At 40.3% G+C, this 16353-nt stretch overlaps 1 protein-coding gene across 1 annotated transcript; it reads right to left on the reverse strand.

The window, feature by feature from the left end:
* Nucleotides 1-8995: 8995 nt before the first annotated feature.
* LOC120945651 (serine/threonine-protein kinase SBK1-like) lies at nucleotides 8996-15701 on the reverse strand. Its single transcript, XM_040359978.1, has 4 exons — nucleotides 15666-15701; nucleotides 11158-11326; nucleotides 10077-10279; nucleotides 8996-9799 (listed from the first exon to the last, which is right to left on the reverse strand). Exons 1-4 carry the CDS (start codon nucleotides 15699-15701, stop codon nucleotides 8996-8998), a joined length of 1212 nt encoding a protein of 403 aa, XP_040215912.1.
* Between the last annotated feature and the right edge of the window lie 652 nt (nucleotides 15702-16353).

Consider the following 16353-nt stretch of genomic DNA (forward strand, 5'->3'; position numbering starts at 1 on the left):
TATGTTAATCACATCCCCCAACAGCAGCAGTCTGAGCCAATCACGTGCTGCACAGCGCATCCCGCTCCGCCTACAACGATGGGCGGGCCTAGAACGCTTATGCAGCCAAAGCTAGGAGGAAGTCAGCGCCTCCTCCATTGGCTGGCTGTCTTACCCAGCAGCCACAGCGGTAAGCCGACCTGATAGGTCGAGCAGACGCTGCTCATGATAGGCTCGCCGCGGGGAATGGCTTCTAACAACACAACAGGGGCAAATCAGCTGTTGTATAGGCAGACGTGGGCGGCGGAAATGAGAGGAAAAAAAAAAAAAAAAAGCCGATTTCCGGGTGTCCCCGTGACCACGAATCACATCTACAGCACAATCATTACACTGTGTTTATATTGAATAGCCATACAACAGTTCCTAATTAAGTCATCAGCTGATATATATCAATCATGCGCTGGAGTATATCAACAAATACATATAAAAACATTTGTCACTGGATGAAGGCAATAGTCAGTTAAAATAAATTAATAACATTTTGCATTAGTACATATTAGTATCAAACGCTAATTGCAAATTCATATAAATGATTAAATATATATAATTAAAATATATCTAAAATATGTAAGAAATGCATTAAAAATAAAACGATAAAATCAATCTAAAACTGGAACTAAATACAAGTGGTGAATTAGTGATCGCTGAGCTGATCGCAAATGGTCACCGATAACACCACCACTGGAGAAGGGATTAATTAATAGCAAAATATCAGATAAATGAATAAAAGAGTACATATACTGAAAAGATGCCAGAAAGGGTAATACTAAACCCACGGAGGGAAAGGTGTGGGTATGATAAATGTCTAAGAATTATTGATGAAGCAATTCAAGTCTACCTCTATATTCAACCCCCGCGGAAAAAGACATTTTAGCAAGAATATCCAGTGAGTTTCGCGCTGTGAAAGGTCACGGACTCTGTGTGACCCCCTCCAAGATGGGTAAACCACATCTATGCCACAAAATTGAGCAAGCGTGGGGTCCTGGTTATGTACCTTTTTAAAATGCATGGAAACGCTATGTTCCTCAAAGCCTTTTTTAATATTTGCTAGGTGTTCTGATATGCGGATTCTTAGAAGTCTTTTAGTCCTCCCAACATATAATAACCCGCATGGGCACCATAGCAAATATACAACATATGACGAGTTGCATGTACTGAATTCTTTAATGTCAAACATTGTGCCATCGGAGCTGGTAACTTTGTTAATTCCTTTGTTGTGTTCTTTCACCGTGCGGCAGCAAATACACCTTCTGCAAGGAAAGAATCCTTTCAGATCTATTTTCAATTGGCGATCAGGTGGATCCAATATTTTGCGGACCACTCTATCGCCAAAATTGGGCGCACGTCTATATATAAAACGTGGCTGCTGAGGAATCACTCCACCCAGATGTCTATCTCTGCTGAGGATGTGCCAGTGTTTCTTATATATGGTTTCAATTTCCTTATATTGGATGTGGAAGCCCGTCAGGAAGCTCCACTGGTGTTCATTTGTGGATGGTTCTTCTATTTTCTTCTTAAAACAGTCTTCTCTCGGCTTCTCTGCGATCTCTTGAATCATTGACACCAGGTTGATCTCATCATATCCCTTTTGAGCAAATCTCTTCTTCAGTACATTCGCCTGCTCAAAATAATCTGAGTCATCAGTGCAGTTTCGGCGCACTCGGAGAAATTGCCCTTTAGGGATATTCTTTATCCAAGCAGGGTGGTGTCCACTTCTGATCGATAGATAACTGTTTCGATCAGTGCTTTTAAAGTACACCTTTGTTTTCAACCTGTCATTACATCTTTCTATAGTTACATCCAAGAAGTTAACTGAACACGCACTGATCACATATTCCAGTTTAATGTTGTTCACATTGTTGTTCAATACTTCAAGGAAAACTTTGAGATCTGTTTCCGATCCCTGCCAGATCAAAAAGATGTCGTCAATGTATCTCCGATAGAAGATAAGTTGAGATCTTTGATCTCTGAAGATACTTTTGTCCTCCCACTCCGCCATAAACAGGTTGGCGAGGCTAGGGGCATATTTAGCTCCCATAGCCACGCCAACCTGTTGTGAAAAAAAGAAACCATCGAACCAAAAATAATTATGCGACATACAGAAATCGAGGGCTTGACCCAAAAATCTTTTTTGTGTAAACGGGATCTCCTCCCTCTTACTCAATGCCCAATTGAGTGCCAGAGCAGCGTCCTCATGCTGTATTATAGTATATAGTGAGGCGACATCCGCCGTCACAAGGAAGGTTTCAGTACCTGGATTTATTCTTATATCCTCCAGGGATATGAGCAGATCAGCTGTATCCTTTAAGTATGCTTTGGTTTCCCGCACACTTGGCTGGAGGAATTTGTCCAAGTATTCACCTAACCTTGCCGTGACGGACCCAATGCCGTTCACTATTGGACGGGCCGGTGGCATGGTTGCATGTTTGTGTATCTTCGGTAAGGTGTAGATAACCGGAACTCTACACACAGAAGGAGCCAAATATGCTTTCTCTTTAATATTCAGGGCATTGATCTGGAAACCCCATTGTATTAAGGAATCCAGTTGTGTTTTGTATGCTTCTGTAGGGTCAGAATTCAACCTCTTATAGGTGGTTCGATCTTCCAACAGTGTGGACAATTGCTGATGATAATAGTCTTTGTCCATCACTACTACTCCGCCCCCCTTATCAGCAGGGCGGATAATGATGTTCTTTTTGTCTTCCAGTAGCTTGATACCTTCCCTGATATACTCAGGATTGATATCTTTTTTCTGTGGCAGATCTTCTATATCTTTTAGCACAAGCTGTTTAAAGACTTCAATGTAGTGATTGTTGGAATTTTGGGGGTTGAAGAGCGATTTATTCTTCAACCCACTGTCTATGTTCCTATTGGCTGTAGTGCTCCTCATTGATGCTTCGACTGGGTGGCTCAGAAAATATTTTTTCAAATTTAATGTTCTGATAAATTTGTGGGTATCAATATAGATGTTAAACTTATTCATGCCATACAGTCTAATTTTACTAGTGAGTGCTGCGTTTTTGGATGCAGAGTGCGTTTGAAGTTTTTTATTTAAGTGGATGTGCAGCTGCATCTGACAGAAGTCCATGGCACCGTGAGTAGGAGAATTGGTTTCACTTTTTCTCGCTGATCGGGGGTCCGCCGTGACCGCTTCTCACCATTTTGACGTTTGAAGGAGTTTCTTGATGTGATATTCTGCTGTTTTACAAGATTTTGTTTGTGAGTGCACTGTTTGAAGTTTTATTTTGGTGTGCTATTAAACCTTTGATGGTATCACACTATTTGCACTTCTTTTGTCTCTCTCTGACATATATGTGGAAACTGATTGGATGTCATATTTGGATTACATCTTTATTGACGGGAACAACTACATCTGATAAGGTTTTTTGTGCCAAAACACGAGAGTGTGAGGCATACCTATCCGGTGAGTGTCCATTTGATGGGGGAGGAGTCACTGAGCACTGTCGGGTGTGGTGGAAGTTTTTGAAAAAATTTGAAGATCGCAGGATCCTTATACACATGAACTTTGCTTTGTTTGGCCACGTTCTAAATTATTTTTAAAGACTGTCTCTTGCACTTTCAGTGCGTTCACTTCACGTTTAAGTCAATCACGGGTGCTTATTATTACAGTCACAGTTTAGTGTTTATTTCTTAAACTGGATATATTTTGTTTATTATCACTGTATATCATTACATATGGGTTGTAGTAATGTATTTTATATAGTCAAATATGCACAGTTATTTGATAGCGCTGTTTTAATTTGTTGACACTCCTTAGAGAGTTTCATCATCTTACATTCTTTTTGTTCACTTATTATCTTCTAAACAGCAGCTAGGCATCATCCACTCCTCCATAGGCGCAACGGTGGGCGACTTTTTAGGGCGCATTCTATAGATCACCCATTGTTACTATCACTGGTTACTCTTATCTGCCGTTCAGTGATTTTTCTGCATGTGTTTGTGATTGATGTATTCTCTTGAGCGCGATATCACTTTATATACATTTATTCATTATTGGTGCACAGTGATCAATATTCAGATACTGCAGCTCAGATACCAACACACACCTTGAACACATACTATCTACTCACAGTAGCGGGAAAGACTATTACCCACTACAAATATATTGCCACTGACACCAATGATCTTTCTAGCTTTCTGTAAGTGGGGTTCCCACTGACCTCAAATGTAAGGAACATTCTTCCTACTGACCATCCCACTAATATACACAGAGCTGTAGCTATAGCAATCATTAGCTGGGGGTTCTCTGAGATTTGAATGCTAATTCACGACTTTCTCTATGTGGAAAAGGTTGAGAAGGAATGGATCTTATTAAACCATTTTATATGTGACATGTTTCACCTTAAAGTAGAACGAAACACAAGAGGCCCCAGGTCTCGTGCCATAATATGTAAGTATGCACACATCATATTTACAAAATATTTCAGATGCCGTCTTTTCCCGGTCTTCTGTTTCCGGAGTCTTTAGTATTCTCTATCGGCTTGCCATGTATGATGTAAGTACATTTCACCACTTACTCATATTATACAAGATTGCATGCAGAGTTGCTCTGTATGGTAGTCAGTCTACAATTAACAAACAATCTTGCAGGCAAGAAAGAAGCTTCCATGGTGAAAGAACCATTGCGAGTCGGATCTGACATAGAAATATGTGCTAGCAATTTTTAGCTGTTTAGCTAAGGTTTATTTATAAAAAAAATGATGTGCATATAAAGGTAGCCATATTTGCTCATTGCATACAAAGAATGTGATTCCATCCTATTAATTTTGCTTTAATTCCCCTCATCTCAATATAGTTCTTCAAGTCTGAATAGATTACATAAAAACAATATCTTTGCTGTGGAGCTTCCTTTATGTCACCTGTTGTTCATCAGGGATGCCTACTGAATGGTAACGGTCACTAAAACAAGAAAATCTAAAACATAGTGAAAAATATAAAATAGCAACTATTTAAATATTTTGGTAAATGTATTAATACAATGGGGTTTGTGTTATTCACTAAATACACTTTGGTTTTACTTCAAACTTTAACATTGACTATCCAGCTGCAGAATATAGAGAGATGGTTAACACCCGGGAACTCTCAATGGTGATGGGATTGTGAATTGATATGTTAAAGAGGATGGAGAATACCTGGCTGAGGTGTGGCTGCCGATACAGTTTCCATCACAATGACCATGTTTATGGAAGCCAACCTCCATTGTTTGGACTAGTGGTGTCCAACTGTGGCCATCAGGGAATGTCAGATTTGAATGATTGCCCCAGTATTGGGAGAGACACAACTGATTAAATTAGTAACCTGTGCAAAAGTTGCCATAAAAAAACCCACTATTAACCCCTTCCCACCGAGCGTACGCATATATGCGTCCTCGGCTTTAGGGGTTATACCGGGATGATGCCAGTGATCAGCTTTCCAAGGATAACAACCAATGTGGTTAAAAGCCGTTCGGTTGTTATCCTGGAGAAATGGGAGGGGACATCCTCCCTCCCGCTGCTCTTACCGGGCCTCCCGTCCCAGCAGGAGCCACTGATGCACCACTTCTGGCGCATAGAGACAGACTCTCAAAAAGCCATAAATGGGTTGGTTCCAGTCTTCTCTCTGTAAACACAGAAGCGACATCACAACGTCACTTCCGGGTTTACTCGGCTGCCAATGGCGCCAGATAAAAAAAAATACAGAATTCATAATATTTTATTTTTAAAAAACATAATGTAAAAATATAAAAATAAATACAATAAATAAGAAAAAAAAACATTTTTTAAAGCGCCCCTATCCCTGCGAAGAAAACGCATACGGAAGTCGCGCCCGCATATGTAAATGGTGTTCAAATCACACATGTGAGGTATCGTCGCCATCGTCTTAAGACTCCCAGCCAATTGAGTGTCAGGACCCACTTCCTGTTCAGCCAGGAGAAGAAGCAATGTCTGTTCGGTCGGGAGGAGAAGTCCCAGCTCTTCCCTCGGCTGGAGCGAGGAGCAGCAGTCCTACCGCTCATCCTCCATCCTCGTCATCTCCTAAGGTAAAGCCGCCTTCCTATCTGTCTCCCGCGGGCGTTTGTGACAGCTGTGCGAGTGAGCGGGGGAAGAAGTTTTTTTGTTGCCCCCCCAAATTATTGAGCCGCAACTTGGTCCGGTGTGAGGGATTCCCCATCAACACTAACTGCTTGATACATTTACTTTCCTTCCACCCATGATGACTGGTGAAAGTAGCAAAGAAAGAAACACAAAATGTAAACAAAAACCAACAACCAGAACTTATTTTTTAAATTTTTAATCCACTCTGGGGAGGTGATCAGGATCCCTGGTTCTGCACATCCATGGTGTCCTGTGATGGTTATGAGAGGGACAACCCCAGCCTGGGCTCCCACCAGGCCACAGCCTCAATGCATTTCACTCTGCCCCTCAGAGCTTAGTCATGGCAACTAGAGTCACAGAGACACCAGATAAGCGGGTGCCAACAATTTTCATTCTTTGAAACTCGGGGTGATCTGGAGGGGGAGCTCCTTCTAATGCAAAAATAATAGAGAAAAGACACAGTACAAGACCTGTTTAGGCAGTGTTAAAGTTAAAAAATTAATTTAGGAGCTCACTAAGTGAGTGAGGGCCAGATTCACGAAGAAGTGCGGCGGCGTAATGTATCGTATATATGTTACACCGCCGCAAGTTTTCATCGCAAGTGACTGATCCACCAAGCACTTGCGTGGAAACTTACGCCGGCGGCCTCCGGCACAAGCCCACCCAATTCAAATTGGGCGGGCACCATTTAAATTAGGCGCGCTCCTGCGCCGGACGTACTGCGCATGCTCCGTCTTGAAATTCCCGCCGTGCTTTGTGCGCAGTGACGTAATTTTTTCGAACGGCGACGTGCGTAGCGTCCATTCGTATTCCCGGACGTCTTACGCCAAAACCAAAAAAAATTGAAATTTGACCCGGGAACGACGGCCATACTTTAACATGGCTCGACTAAAGTTAAGCCATGTTAAAGCAGGTGTAAATTTGCGACGGGAAAAAATTACTAACGACGACGTAACGACGGGAAAAAACTTTGTGGATTGCCGTAAATGCTCATTAGCATACCCGACGCTGGAATACGACGCAAAACCCCCCTAGCGGCGGCCGAAGTATTGCATCCTAAGATCCGACAGTGTAAGTCAATTACACCTGTCTGGATCTTAGGGCTATCTATGCAGAAATGATTCTATGAATCAGCCGCATAGATTGAACAACAGATACGACGGCGTATCAGGAGATACGCCATCGTATCTGTTCTGAGAATCTGGCCCTGAGTGTGTAACTTGTGTAGCACTACAAATGCGAACTAAATCGCCTCAAGGTGCTTTGTATCCAATGTCGTCGTCCATAAACCTTCAGAAGAGGTGGGTTATACATTTTTTTCTGAAGGCCCTATGGTTTTCTTCCATGTGGATGTCCATGGGTAGAGCGTTCCATTGCCATGGTCCTTGGGTTCTGGTTAGTTGATCGCAGGTGCCTGATTTGGGGTGTAGTGTTTTATTTTCTCACATAAGTATTGAGGTGCATTTCCTTGTGTGTATTTATGGGCGAGGCAGAGGGTCTTATATTTTTTCCTGTATGGAGAAATTTTAAGAGCCCCACCCAGTGCACAGGAGGTGTAACTACTTATATATATGTACAAGTTACATCCCCCATGTACCAGGCAGGGATCTTGTTCATCCACTGGGGATAGTGCAGACTTGTAAAAAAAAATGTAAATAAATATTGTTGAGAAAAACAAAGAAAATGTAAAGGAATATTATTAGAGGAAAACATTCATGAAATTAAAACATGAACATAGAATTTATAATAATAAATTGCATGTGGTCAGTTCTGAAAGTCATATTTTTTGTAGAATAACTGAGTATCATGCAGTAAAAAATAATAGAAAACAGAGAATGTAGTTGCGCTGTTAAACTAAAAATAAATTATAAATAAGTGAAAAATGACAATATCCAATGAAATAAATCAAAAATATTGAAAACAGTGAAAGTTCATTGATTCAAAAACGTCCAGATAGAAGTGCACTGAGTAAATCCGATGTGAATCATGTGCTGATAAACCACCACCGATAGGATCACCATAAAAAAATGCACGCTTACCAGAAGGCAAGCATAATCAGCTTGCGGCTGTAAACCCCAGCCTGGGCCTTCGATTGAACTGCAACAACACCGATAGGTAGAATCCTCCAGGTATGCGCAAGTAGCAATAGGGACCCGGAAAAGACTACAAGGCTCACAATAGTGATGTACCGTATGAAAAACATATATTTGATAAAAGTATTACACTTACAAGAAGATTTCTTTGTAACAGCATGGGATAAAAAGTAAAGCCGGCCGGCTTTCACGAACGCCCGTCCACACAGGACCGTAACGCCACACGTCAATACGTCTCCTCTCCCGACGTACGTTTCGTCATACAATGACGTCGTCTGGGGCACGGGCGATGTACTGACACATCGCGTATTATACAGCTATTCCAAGACCAAGCCTTGATCTGAGTCCAGGTCATCGAATTGGCGTGGAACAGAAGGAGTTCTGTTTTTGAGCCATTGAGTTTAAGGTAACTCTCTGTCATCCAATTTTCTATCAGAGCAAGGCATTTCTCTAGTCCGAGATAATGATCCTTTTTGTTGCTGATGCGAAAGTAGAGTTGGGTGTCATCCACGTAGGAATGTTGGAGTAAGTTCTGGTTACTGATGATTTACAGGAGAGGGCAGAGATAGATATTAAATAGTACGGGCGACAAGGGAGACCCCTGAGGGACTCCGCATGACTGAACAAGACCACTGGCACATATTGTGGTGCAAAAACAAATGACTTAGTGAAGAGTTGCTAGTGTGACATGTGACGCTAAAGGAAGCCACGTACCTCAGAAAGTTGGATGTATGTGATGTTCCTTTAGAAGCTCCTTCACTCACCAATTCATGTTCCTTCAATGTCTACCTCTGCACCAACATGTAAGGAAAATTCATCATCAAATATGATTACTGCCTCTTCCATGTTGTCCTTCTGTGGCTCTGAAATCATCTCAGACTGAGATACAGAAGAGTCTGTGGTCAAAAGGTGGGACAAGGATGTGATGAAAACACTACCCTGTGAGGTGTTCAAGCGGGAAGCCATGGATTCCTCAGATTGTACAGAACTGCTTTCCATTGGATCCTCATCTTCTTGTCCTGTGGCTACATCTGGGGTGTCTTCCTTCCAACTTTCACTCACATATTTCAGGATTTCTGTAGCTTTACTTCTCTTCATATAGTCAATGGCCAAAAGATCGATAAACATCCTTCGTATTCCAGTGGGAATCTTTCTCCATGCTTCAGGAGGATTGTCTATATGAAAATTGTTTTGCCAGTCAACAAAATGTTTAAATGCTTCATCTTCAAGGGTGGCTACTGTCCATGGAAACTCCCCTGTGAGTAGGCAGTAGATGATGAAACCAAACGACCACACATCCAGGCTGCCATCTACAACCAGTCCATCTGAGATGATTATGTCACGCAATTCTGGGGCCATGTAGAATTTGCTGCCAGACCTGGAGGTTATCACTGTTCCTTTGACCTTAGCAAGGCCAAAGTCTGTGATCTTGATGGAGTGGCAGTCCTTGTCGAACACCAAAATGTTTTCTGGCTTCAAATCCATATGAACAAGTCCTTTTTCTGACATGAATTTGAGAGCATTGGATATCTGTACAGAACACCTTTTAACAGCATCTTCTGGAATTCCCACCTAGGAAAAACAAGAAATCAAAATACAAAATAGATGTTAAATACTGTAGGGTAGAAGAGAAATTCACAATCAGTTAAAGTATATGTATGGCCATAACTTTTGTTTTCTTTTTTTAGTTTTAGACTAGGGATGGATTCTATTTCTGTATGTGTTCCCCAAAAGAGATTCTATTTCGCTAAATGTCCCGGCGATGGTAAAGTGATGGGAAATTCAAACTATTTGTTATAACATTTCAAAAATTAAAAATATGGGTATACTGAAAACCTAATGTACTTACATGTGGTAAAATCATGGAGCACAGATCACCAACAGGGGCCAGTTCTTGGACGAAGACGAAGTAATCGATGGTGGTGAAGGCGATGCCATAACATCCGATGATGTTGGGATGAGAAGAAAGTAAGTATGAAACACTGAACTCCTGAAGGAAAGACCGCTGGCTGATTCTGTTTTTATCCATGATCTTCAATGCCATTTTTTGACCTGAAAAATAAACGAAAAAAAACTTAGATTACAAAATTAGATATTTATAGCTGGTATTTTTTATGAAATATCTCAATCTTGGAGCAACCGATCTTAATAAAATATTTGAGAATGTATTATGCTTAATTTAAAGCTATATTTCAGCCTTACAAGCTGTACTGAAATCTCTAATGCCTGCTTGGTAGCTTTTTTCCCCCTACACACGGCTGGGTTTCCCAACAGGAAAACTGCCATGAGAGCTATGGTCGGGAAACCCGGCCGTGTGTACGCTCCACCGCAGATTTTCCCCATAGGGAAACTGCCGGCTTAAAAAAAGCCGGGAATCCCATGTTCTCTTTTTTCCCTCTGGGATTCCCGGCGGTTTTCCTGTTGGGAAAACTGCGATGGAGCATACATATGGCCGGGATTTGCAGCCAAAAGCTCTCATGGCAGTTTTCCTGCCAGGAAAACCGGTCGTGTGTACGAGGCATTACTCTGATTTCACCGCACACTGCAAGTTTTTCTGAATGTGCAGTAGAAGCAACAAGTCAAACAGACCCCATCTTGTTTCCTGACTGAGTGATGCCTATCTCTATTAGCATCATATCCTCCCCAGCCTGACTGTTCCTAGCCCGCCCCTTTCAATCATTGGATGCCTTTGATCATGGAGGATCAGCATCACATGTGACCATTATCTAGGGCAGTCTGCATGCAAATACAGTCTACTCCTCCAGACAGATATGTACCCATCAAAGTATTTTAATATTTACATAACTCTTCTTAAGACTCAGCCTATTGCTTAGTTACCTAAATAATTCTACCAACATTAAATAATGTTTTAAACGTTTTATTTATATTAATAGTTGTAGATGAATTGTTAGTTATATTATTTCACTGACCTGTTATCCTGTGGTTTGCCGATAATACTCTTCCATAGCCTCCTTCTCCAAGTTCCTTCACCTTGAGGAAGTACTCCTGTAAGTCTACCTCCTGTAGACCTTTTGAATAGGAGGAGACCATTCTGTCCAGAACTCCTTCCACTTTATGAACAACGGAGGCCATAGTGTCCTGGAGAGGGAAAAAAAAAGAAAACTTCTTACAAAAAGAAAACAAATCTTTTAAGAGAAACTTTAGAAATGTGTAAAATATGAATACTACAGGGTATTACTAGCATTTATATACCTATAAATATGAAATGCTCAATAAAGCTCCCCTTATTAATGAATGTGACTCAGGAATAAGTTAAGTGAGAGTTTGAACAGAACAACAGAAATGTATGGAGTACAGTTAAAAGGACCTGAATATAGAAATACAGCGATTCATATACAAGACAATTATCAAGCACATTTATAACTTTATCAATTACAAAAGCAAATAGAAAAGCCAAGACTTATAACAATAAATAGGTACCACAATATATCCAATAGTTATCAGTTCAGTTGTGTGTGGGGGCTGTCTGGGTAACCGGGGGGGTCAAAAGAGTAATTTTACCTCCAAGTGACATTCGGGAAGGAAATGTAATAAACTTTGGCCAGCAGGTGGAAAGGTGTATCTGTTGCCAGAAGAATTTTGGTAAATCTTATATTTCTGGCAGACACTGCCATGAAAAGACCAAACATACCAAAAGGATGACCTACAAGAGATACTCTGCTTTTTTTTTTTTGCCGACCAGCTATCTCAACTTTCAGTTTCCTTACATAAAGTCAGGAGGATGAACACAGAGCTCAGCCAAGTAAGAAGTGTAAATTGAATCAGAACTATGACTAAGGAAACAAGTTGATTCACCTTTTGTACCCAGTACAAGACATCAGAGGCCATGCTAAAGCCATCAGAAGATATTAGTGACTGTTTCCTAAATCATTTCCCCCAAACTGAAGTCCCAGAATGACCCACAATAACCATGAGTGATGTCATAACATCCAAACACTCAATTGTCTCTTTTCAGGCACCTTAAAACATTTTCAATGTATTTTCCTGCTCAATGTCATCTTTATGTTCTCAATAAGACCTCATATCATCAGACTGACAGACTTCATGAAATGAATGAAGGGAATGCTCAGTGAGATCATTATGTAAAATGTTGTACTCTGGTTTTGGTGAGAGGGAATTTTTCATAGCAAAGAATTCAACACTTTTCAGTCATTTGTTTTGTACAGATTGGAATATATGCGTAATAGGAGATTTATGACAACAATACATTACTTGGCTACCCAAACATTTGTTTCATTTTGTATTACATCACACAAATTACTGCCCCAACTTTTATTGCATATAATGTCTTACTAACAACTTTTTCATCAGGCTGATCATGGCAAGCCTCCAATGTCTATCCTGTCTTCTGTATACATTTTATTACATATAATCCTGTCCTGAACCTCCACTCATTGTCCCTTTCATCAGTTTTTCATTAAAGAATTATCAGTATGCTCATTAAATAATAAAGATACATTGATTGGTTAGATGAATGTAACCTTACCTTAATGTGGAGAGGATTCAGCGGTGATGAAGTTGGATTTGTTTCTCAAAGTATTAAGTTCCTCTGCAGATCAACACCAGACAACGTCACCAAATCTCCAGCTAGTCTGTAAAAGATGAGTGTTCAGGGATCTCTGAAAGTAGAGCTACTGATCAGAGGAGGGAGAGGTCCCCTTTATAAAAGGGAGATGGGCGGGGAAGGCAGAGAATGAGGCTTTCCATTGGCTGACTTCTCATGTAAATGATGTGTAAATAACCTGCATTGTTCTTGCTGATTTGCATATAAACAGGTTTTCTAGAGAATAGGTGATTGGGTTTCAGCATATTTAATCCTAATACTTTAAAAACTTTACTGAGTTTTGAAATGAAACTTTCCACCATTTACTATGAAATTGAAAATTATTTTTGTTTTCTAATATTTATGTTTTATCGGATTGTAGACTGAATAACTAATACAAGAGGGAGAACTAAGATTAAAAAAAACAACAGGACCACAAAAAAAGAGACTTAAATACCAAATAAAAAACAGACCACTGCCATTCTAGCTTTCATAGAACATTACATAAAATACTGTTATGAGAAGCACTGGTCTGTTTTTCTGGTGTCCCATCTCCACCTCCTTCATGTTCTCCTCTCCTTAATATATAATTCCAGAATATTCACCTCCCACCAAATCTTAATTTGTTTTTCCATTAGATGTTTAAACTGTTTAAAAATGTTTTCTAAGTCTATCCCAGGTGTTCCTAGGTGGGAACTGGAAACTTCCTCTAAATCTACCACCCTTTTCTTCATATTCCCAAATACTTCCATGGCAGCTAGTTATCATAACCCAAAAAGGATATCAAAATGTTAAGAATAATAAAAATAACAGCGCCACAGAAAAATGTGTTTAGGGACTGAAATACTAAAAAACAGACCACTGCCACCCTAGCTTTGATAGAACATCAAATAAAAAACACTGTTTAAAAAATAAGCAGCGCTGCTCATTTTTTAAACAAAAGGGAAAACTAACCAGATAATTTATTGAGAAACAAAAACAAAAAAATATAACATTGGCTGTAGGTTCTTGTGTTTTTGCCTTTTGCCTATGTTTTATGCCTTCTAGTAACATTGTACACAATGGCTTTATATTAACCACTTACCCCCCGGAACATATTGCTGCCTAAAGACCAGAGTACTTTTTGCGATTCGGGACTGCGTCGCTTTAACAGACAATTGCGCGGTCGTGCGACGTGGCTCCCAAACAAAATTGGCGTCCTTTTTTTCCCACAAATAGAGCTTTCTTTTGGTGGTATTTGATCACCTCTGCGTTTTTTATTTTTTGCGCTATAAACAAAAATAGAGCGACAATTTTGAAAAAAATGAATATTTTTTACTTTTTGCTGTAATAAATATCCCCCAAAAATATATAAAAAAACATTTTTTTTTCCTCAGTTTAGGCCGATACGTATTCTTCTACATATTTTTCGTAAAAAAAATCGCAATAAGCGTTTATTGATTGGTTTGCGCAAAAGTTATAGCGTTTACAAAATAGGGGGTATTTTTATGGCATTTTTATTAATATTTTTTTTACTAGTAATGGCGGCGATCAGCGATTTTTTTTTCGGTATTGCGACATTATGGCGGACACTTCGGACATTTTTGACACATTTTTGGGACCATTGGCATTTTTATAGCGATCAGTGCTATAAAAATGCATTAGATTACTATAAAAATGCCACTGGCAGTGAAGGGGTTAACACTAGGGGGCGGGGAAGGGGTTAAGTATGCCTGGGTGTGTTCTTACTGTGGGGGGGGGGGTGTGGCCTCACTAGGGGAAACACTGATTTTCTGTTCATACATTGTATGAACAGAAAATCAGCATTTCCCCCGCTGACAGGACCGGGAGCTGTGTGTTTACACACACAGCTCCCGTTCCCCGCTCTGTACCGAGCGATCGCGTGTGCCCGGCGGCGATCGCGCCCGCCGGGCACACGCACGGGAGTCGGGGGCGAGCGGGGAGCGCGCGCGCGCGCCTCCGGCGGCGCGCACGCGCCCCCTAGTGGCGGCTATATGATAGGACGTATAGCTACGGGCTCTCGCCCAGGAGAGCCGACCTGCCGCCGTATAATGACGGTGGCTGGTCGGCTACTAGTTAATAAGGACTTATTGAAGATAAAAAAATGGAGTAAAAAATATCATCAGCATAAAATACTTTGCAGGAGGATTAAAGGACCTGTCAGGATAGGAATATTGGAGCTGCCATGTCTGGGATTATTTCTAGAGATTCATCTCCAAACATCCTGATCATTTCTTCACTACTTGGTGAGTCTTTGACCTAGAACAATCCATGTGTATATCATATAATGGAAAATATCATACTGACATGATGTTCTGGGAAAACGACAAACCAAGTATTGAGATAAGGATGCCAAATCTGTAGATTGTGCCTTCAAATGTTAATACCTTTCAAAGCCGAAGCTTCTGAATACTGTACAATAAAACTGGGTTGGCATTAATTTTATAATCCATAACACAACCCTTGGGGTTGCCATGGCATAAAAGTAAGCCTTAACCTTAGTATTCCAAATGGAAAACCATATTGTCCCCATTGGCCAACACAAATCATTCCTTAACTGCTGAACACTTAGTTCCAATAAGAACAGAATTGATCTAGATGAAGATGAGCTTCTCTCAGCTAGGGTTCCATTATTGCCAAGGGTTGCTTGACCAAGAAGCAAATTCTGTCTCATTGATACTGTGAGTTGTAACTGACACCGAGGATCTTTTTATTTTTTTTTAAAAAATCGAGAAAGGGATGTTTAGGCAGTCCTCCAGGGCATATATATATATATATAATCCGTTTATAGTGAAATGAAACATAAGTGTCGACAGGGCTCTTGCCATAATATACAAGTACACTCCTCATTTTTGCATGTTATGGCATACTTACCTCACATAATGTCTTTGTTTCCTCTAGTTGCCCCATTGCTACCTTCTCACGGTCTTCTGATTTCGGTGTCCTCAGCTTTATTTATTGGCCGGCCAGGTTTTACAGTATATACATTTGATTAGTTATGCTTTAAGTAAAAAAAAATGCTTAGGTGTAAAAGAAGGGAGTCACAATTGCTCATTCTGCATGGAGAATTTCGTTCCATCTTTTTTTATTTTTGTTTTACTTCACCTCATCTCATTATAGTTCCACCCGTCTGAACAGACTGTATAAAATCAATACACTTTCTATGTTACTTCCTTTTATGTCACCTGTTGTTCATCAGGGGTGCCTAGTGCATGGGGTTGGCCTTTTGAAAAGAAGCTCCTGAATATCTGAAATGTGGTAAAACAATATTAATTAGCAACTAATTAACAATTTAGGTAAATGTAATTATACAACTGAGATTGTGTTATTTATTAAAAGTCTATCTATAGAATATAGAGAAAATGTTCACACCCAGGACATAATTTATCATCTCATTGATATTGAATTGATATGCTAAACAGGAGGTAGAATACCGGGCTGAGGTGTGACTGCTGATACTGTTTCCATCACAATGACCATGTTTATGGAAGCCAACCTCCATTGTTGGGAAGAGTGGTGTCCTATTGTGGCTCTCAGGGAATACCAAATTTGCATCATTGTC

This window comes from Rana temporaria, chromosome 1 (genome assembly GCF_905171775.1).
Source record: "Rana temporaria chromosome 1, aRanTem1.1, whole genome shotgun sequence".
In the NCBI taxonomy this organism is placed as follows: domain Eukaryota; kingdom Metazoa; phylum Chordata; class Amphibia; order Anura; family Ranidae; genus Rana; species Rana temporaria.

What these genes read in the sequence shown, in the direction of transcription:
- LOC120945651 (XM_040359978.1), bottom strand. Translation starts at nt 15,701, where the DNA reads ATGGGGCAACTAGAGGAAACAAAGACATTATGTGAG. An exon ending in AAACAAAGACATTATGTGAG is followed by an intron (nt 11,327 to 15,665) that starts GTAAGTATGCCA and finishes TTCCCTCTCCAG; the next exon opens with GACACTATGGCCTCCGTTGT. An exon ending in GCTCCATGATTTTACCACAT is followed by an intron (nt 9,800 to 10,076) that starts GTAAGTACATTA and finishes TGTTTTTCCTAG; the next exon opens with GTGGGAATTCCAGAAGATGC.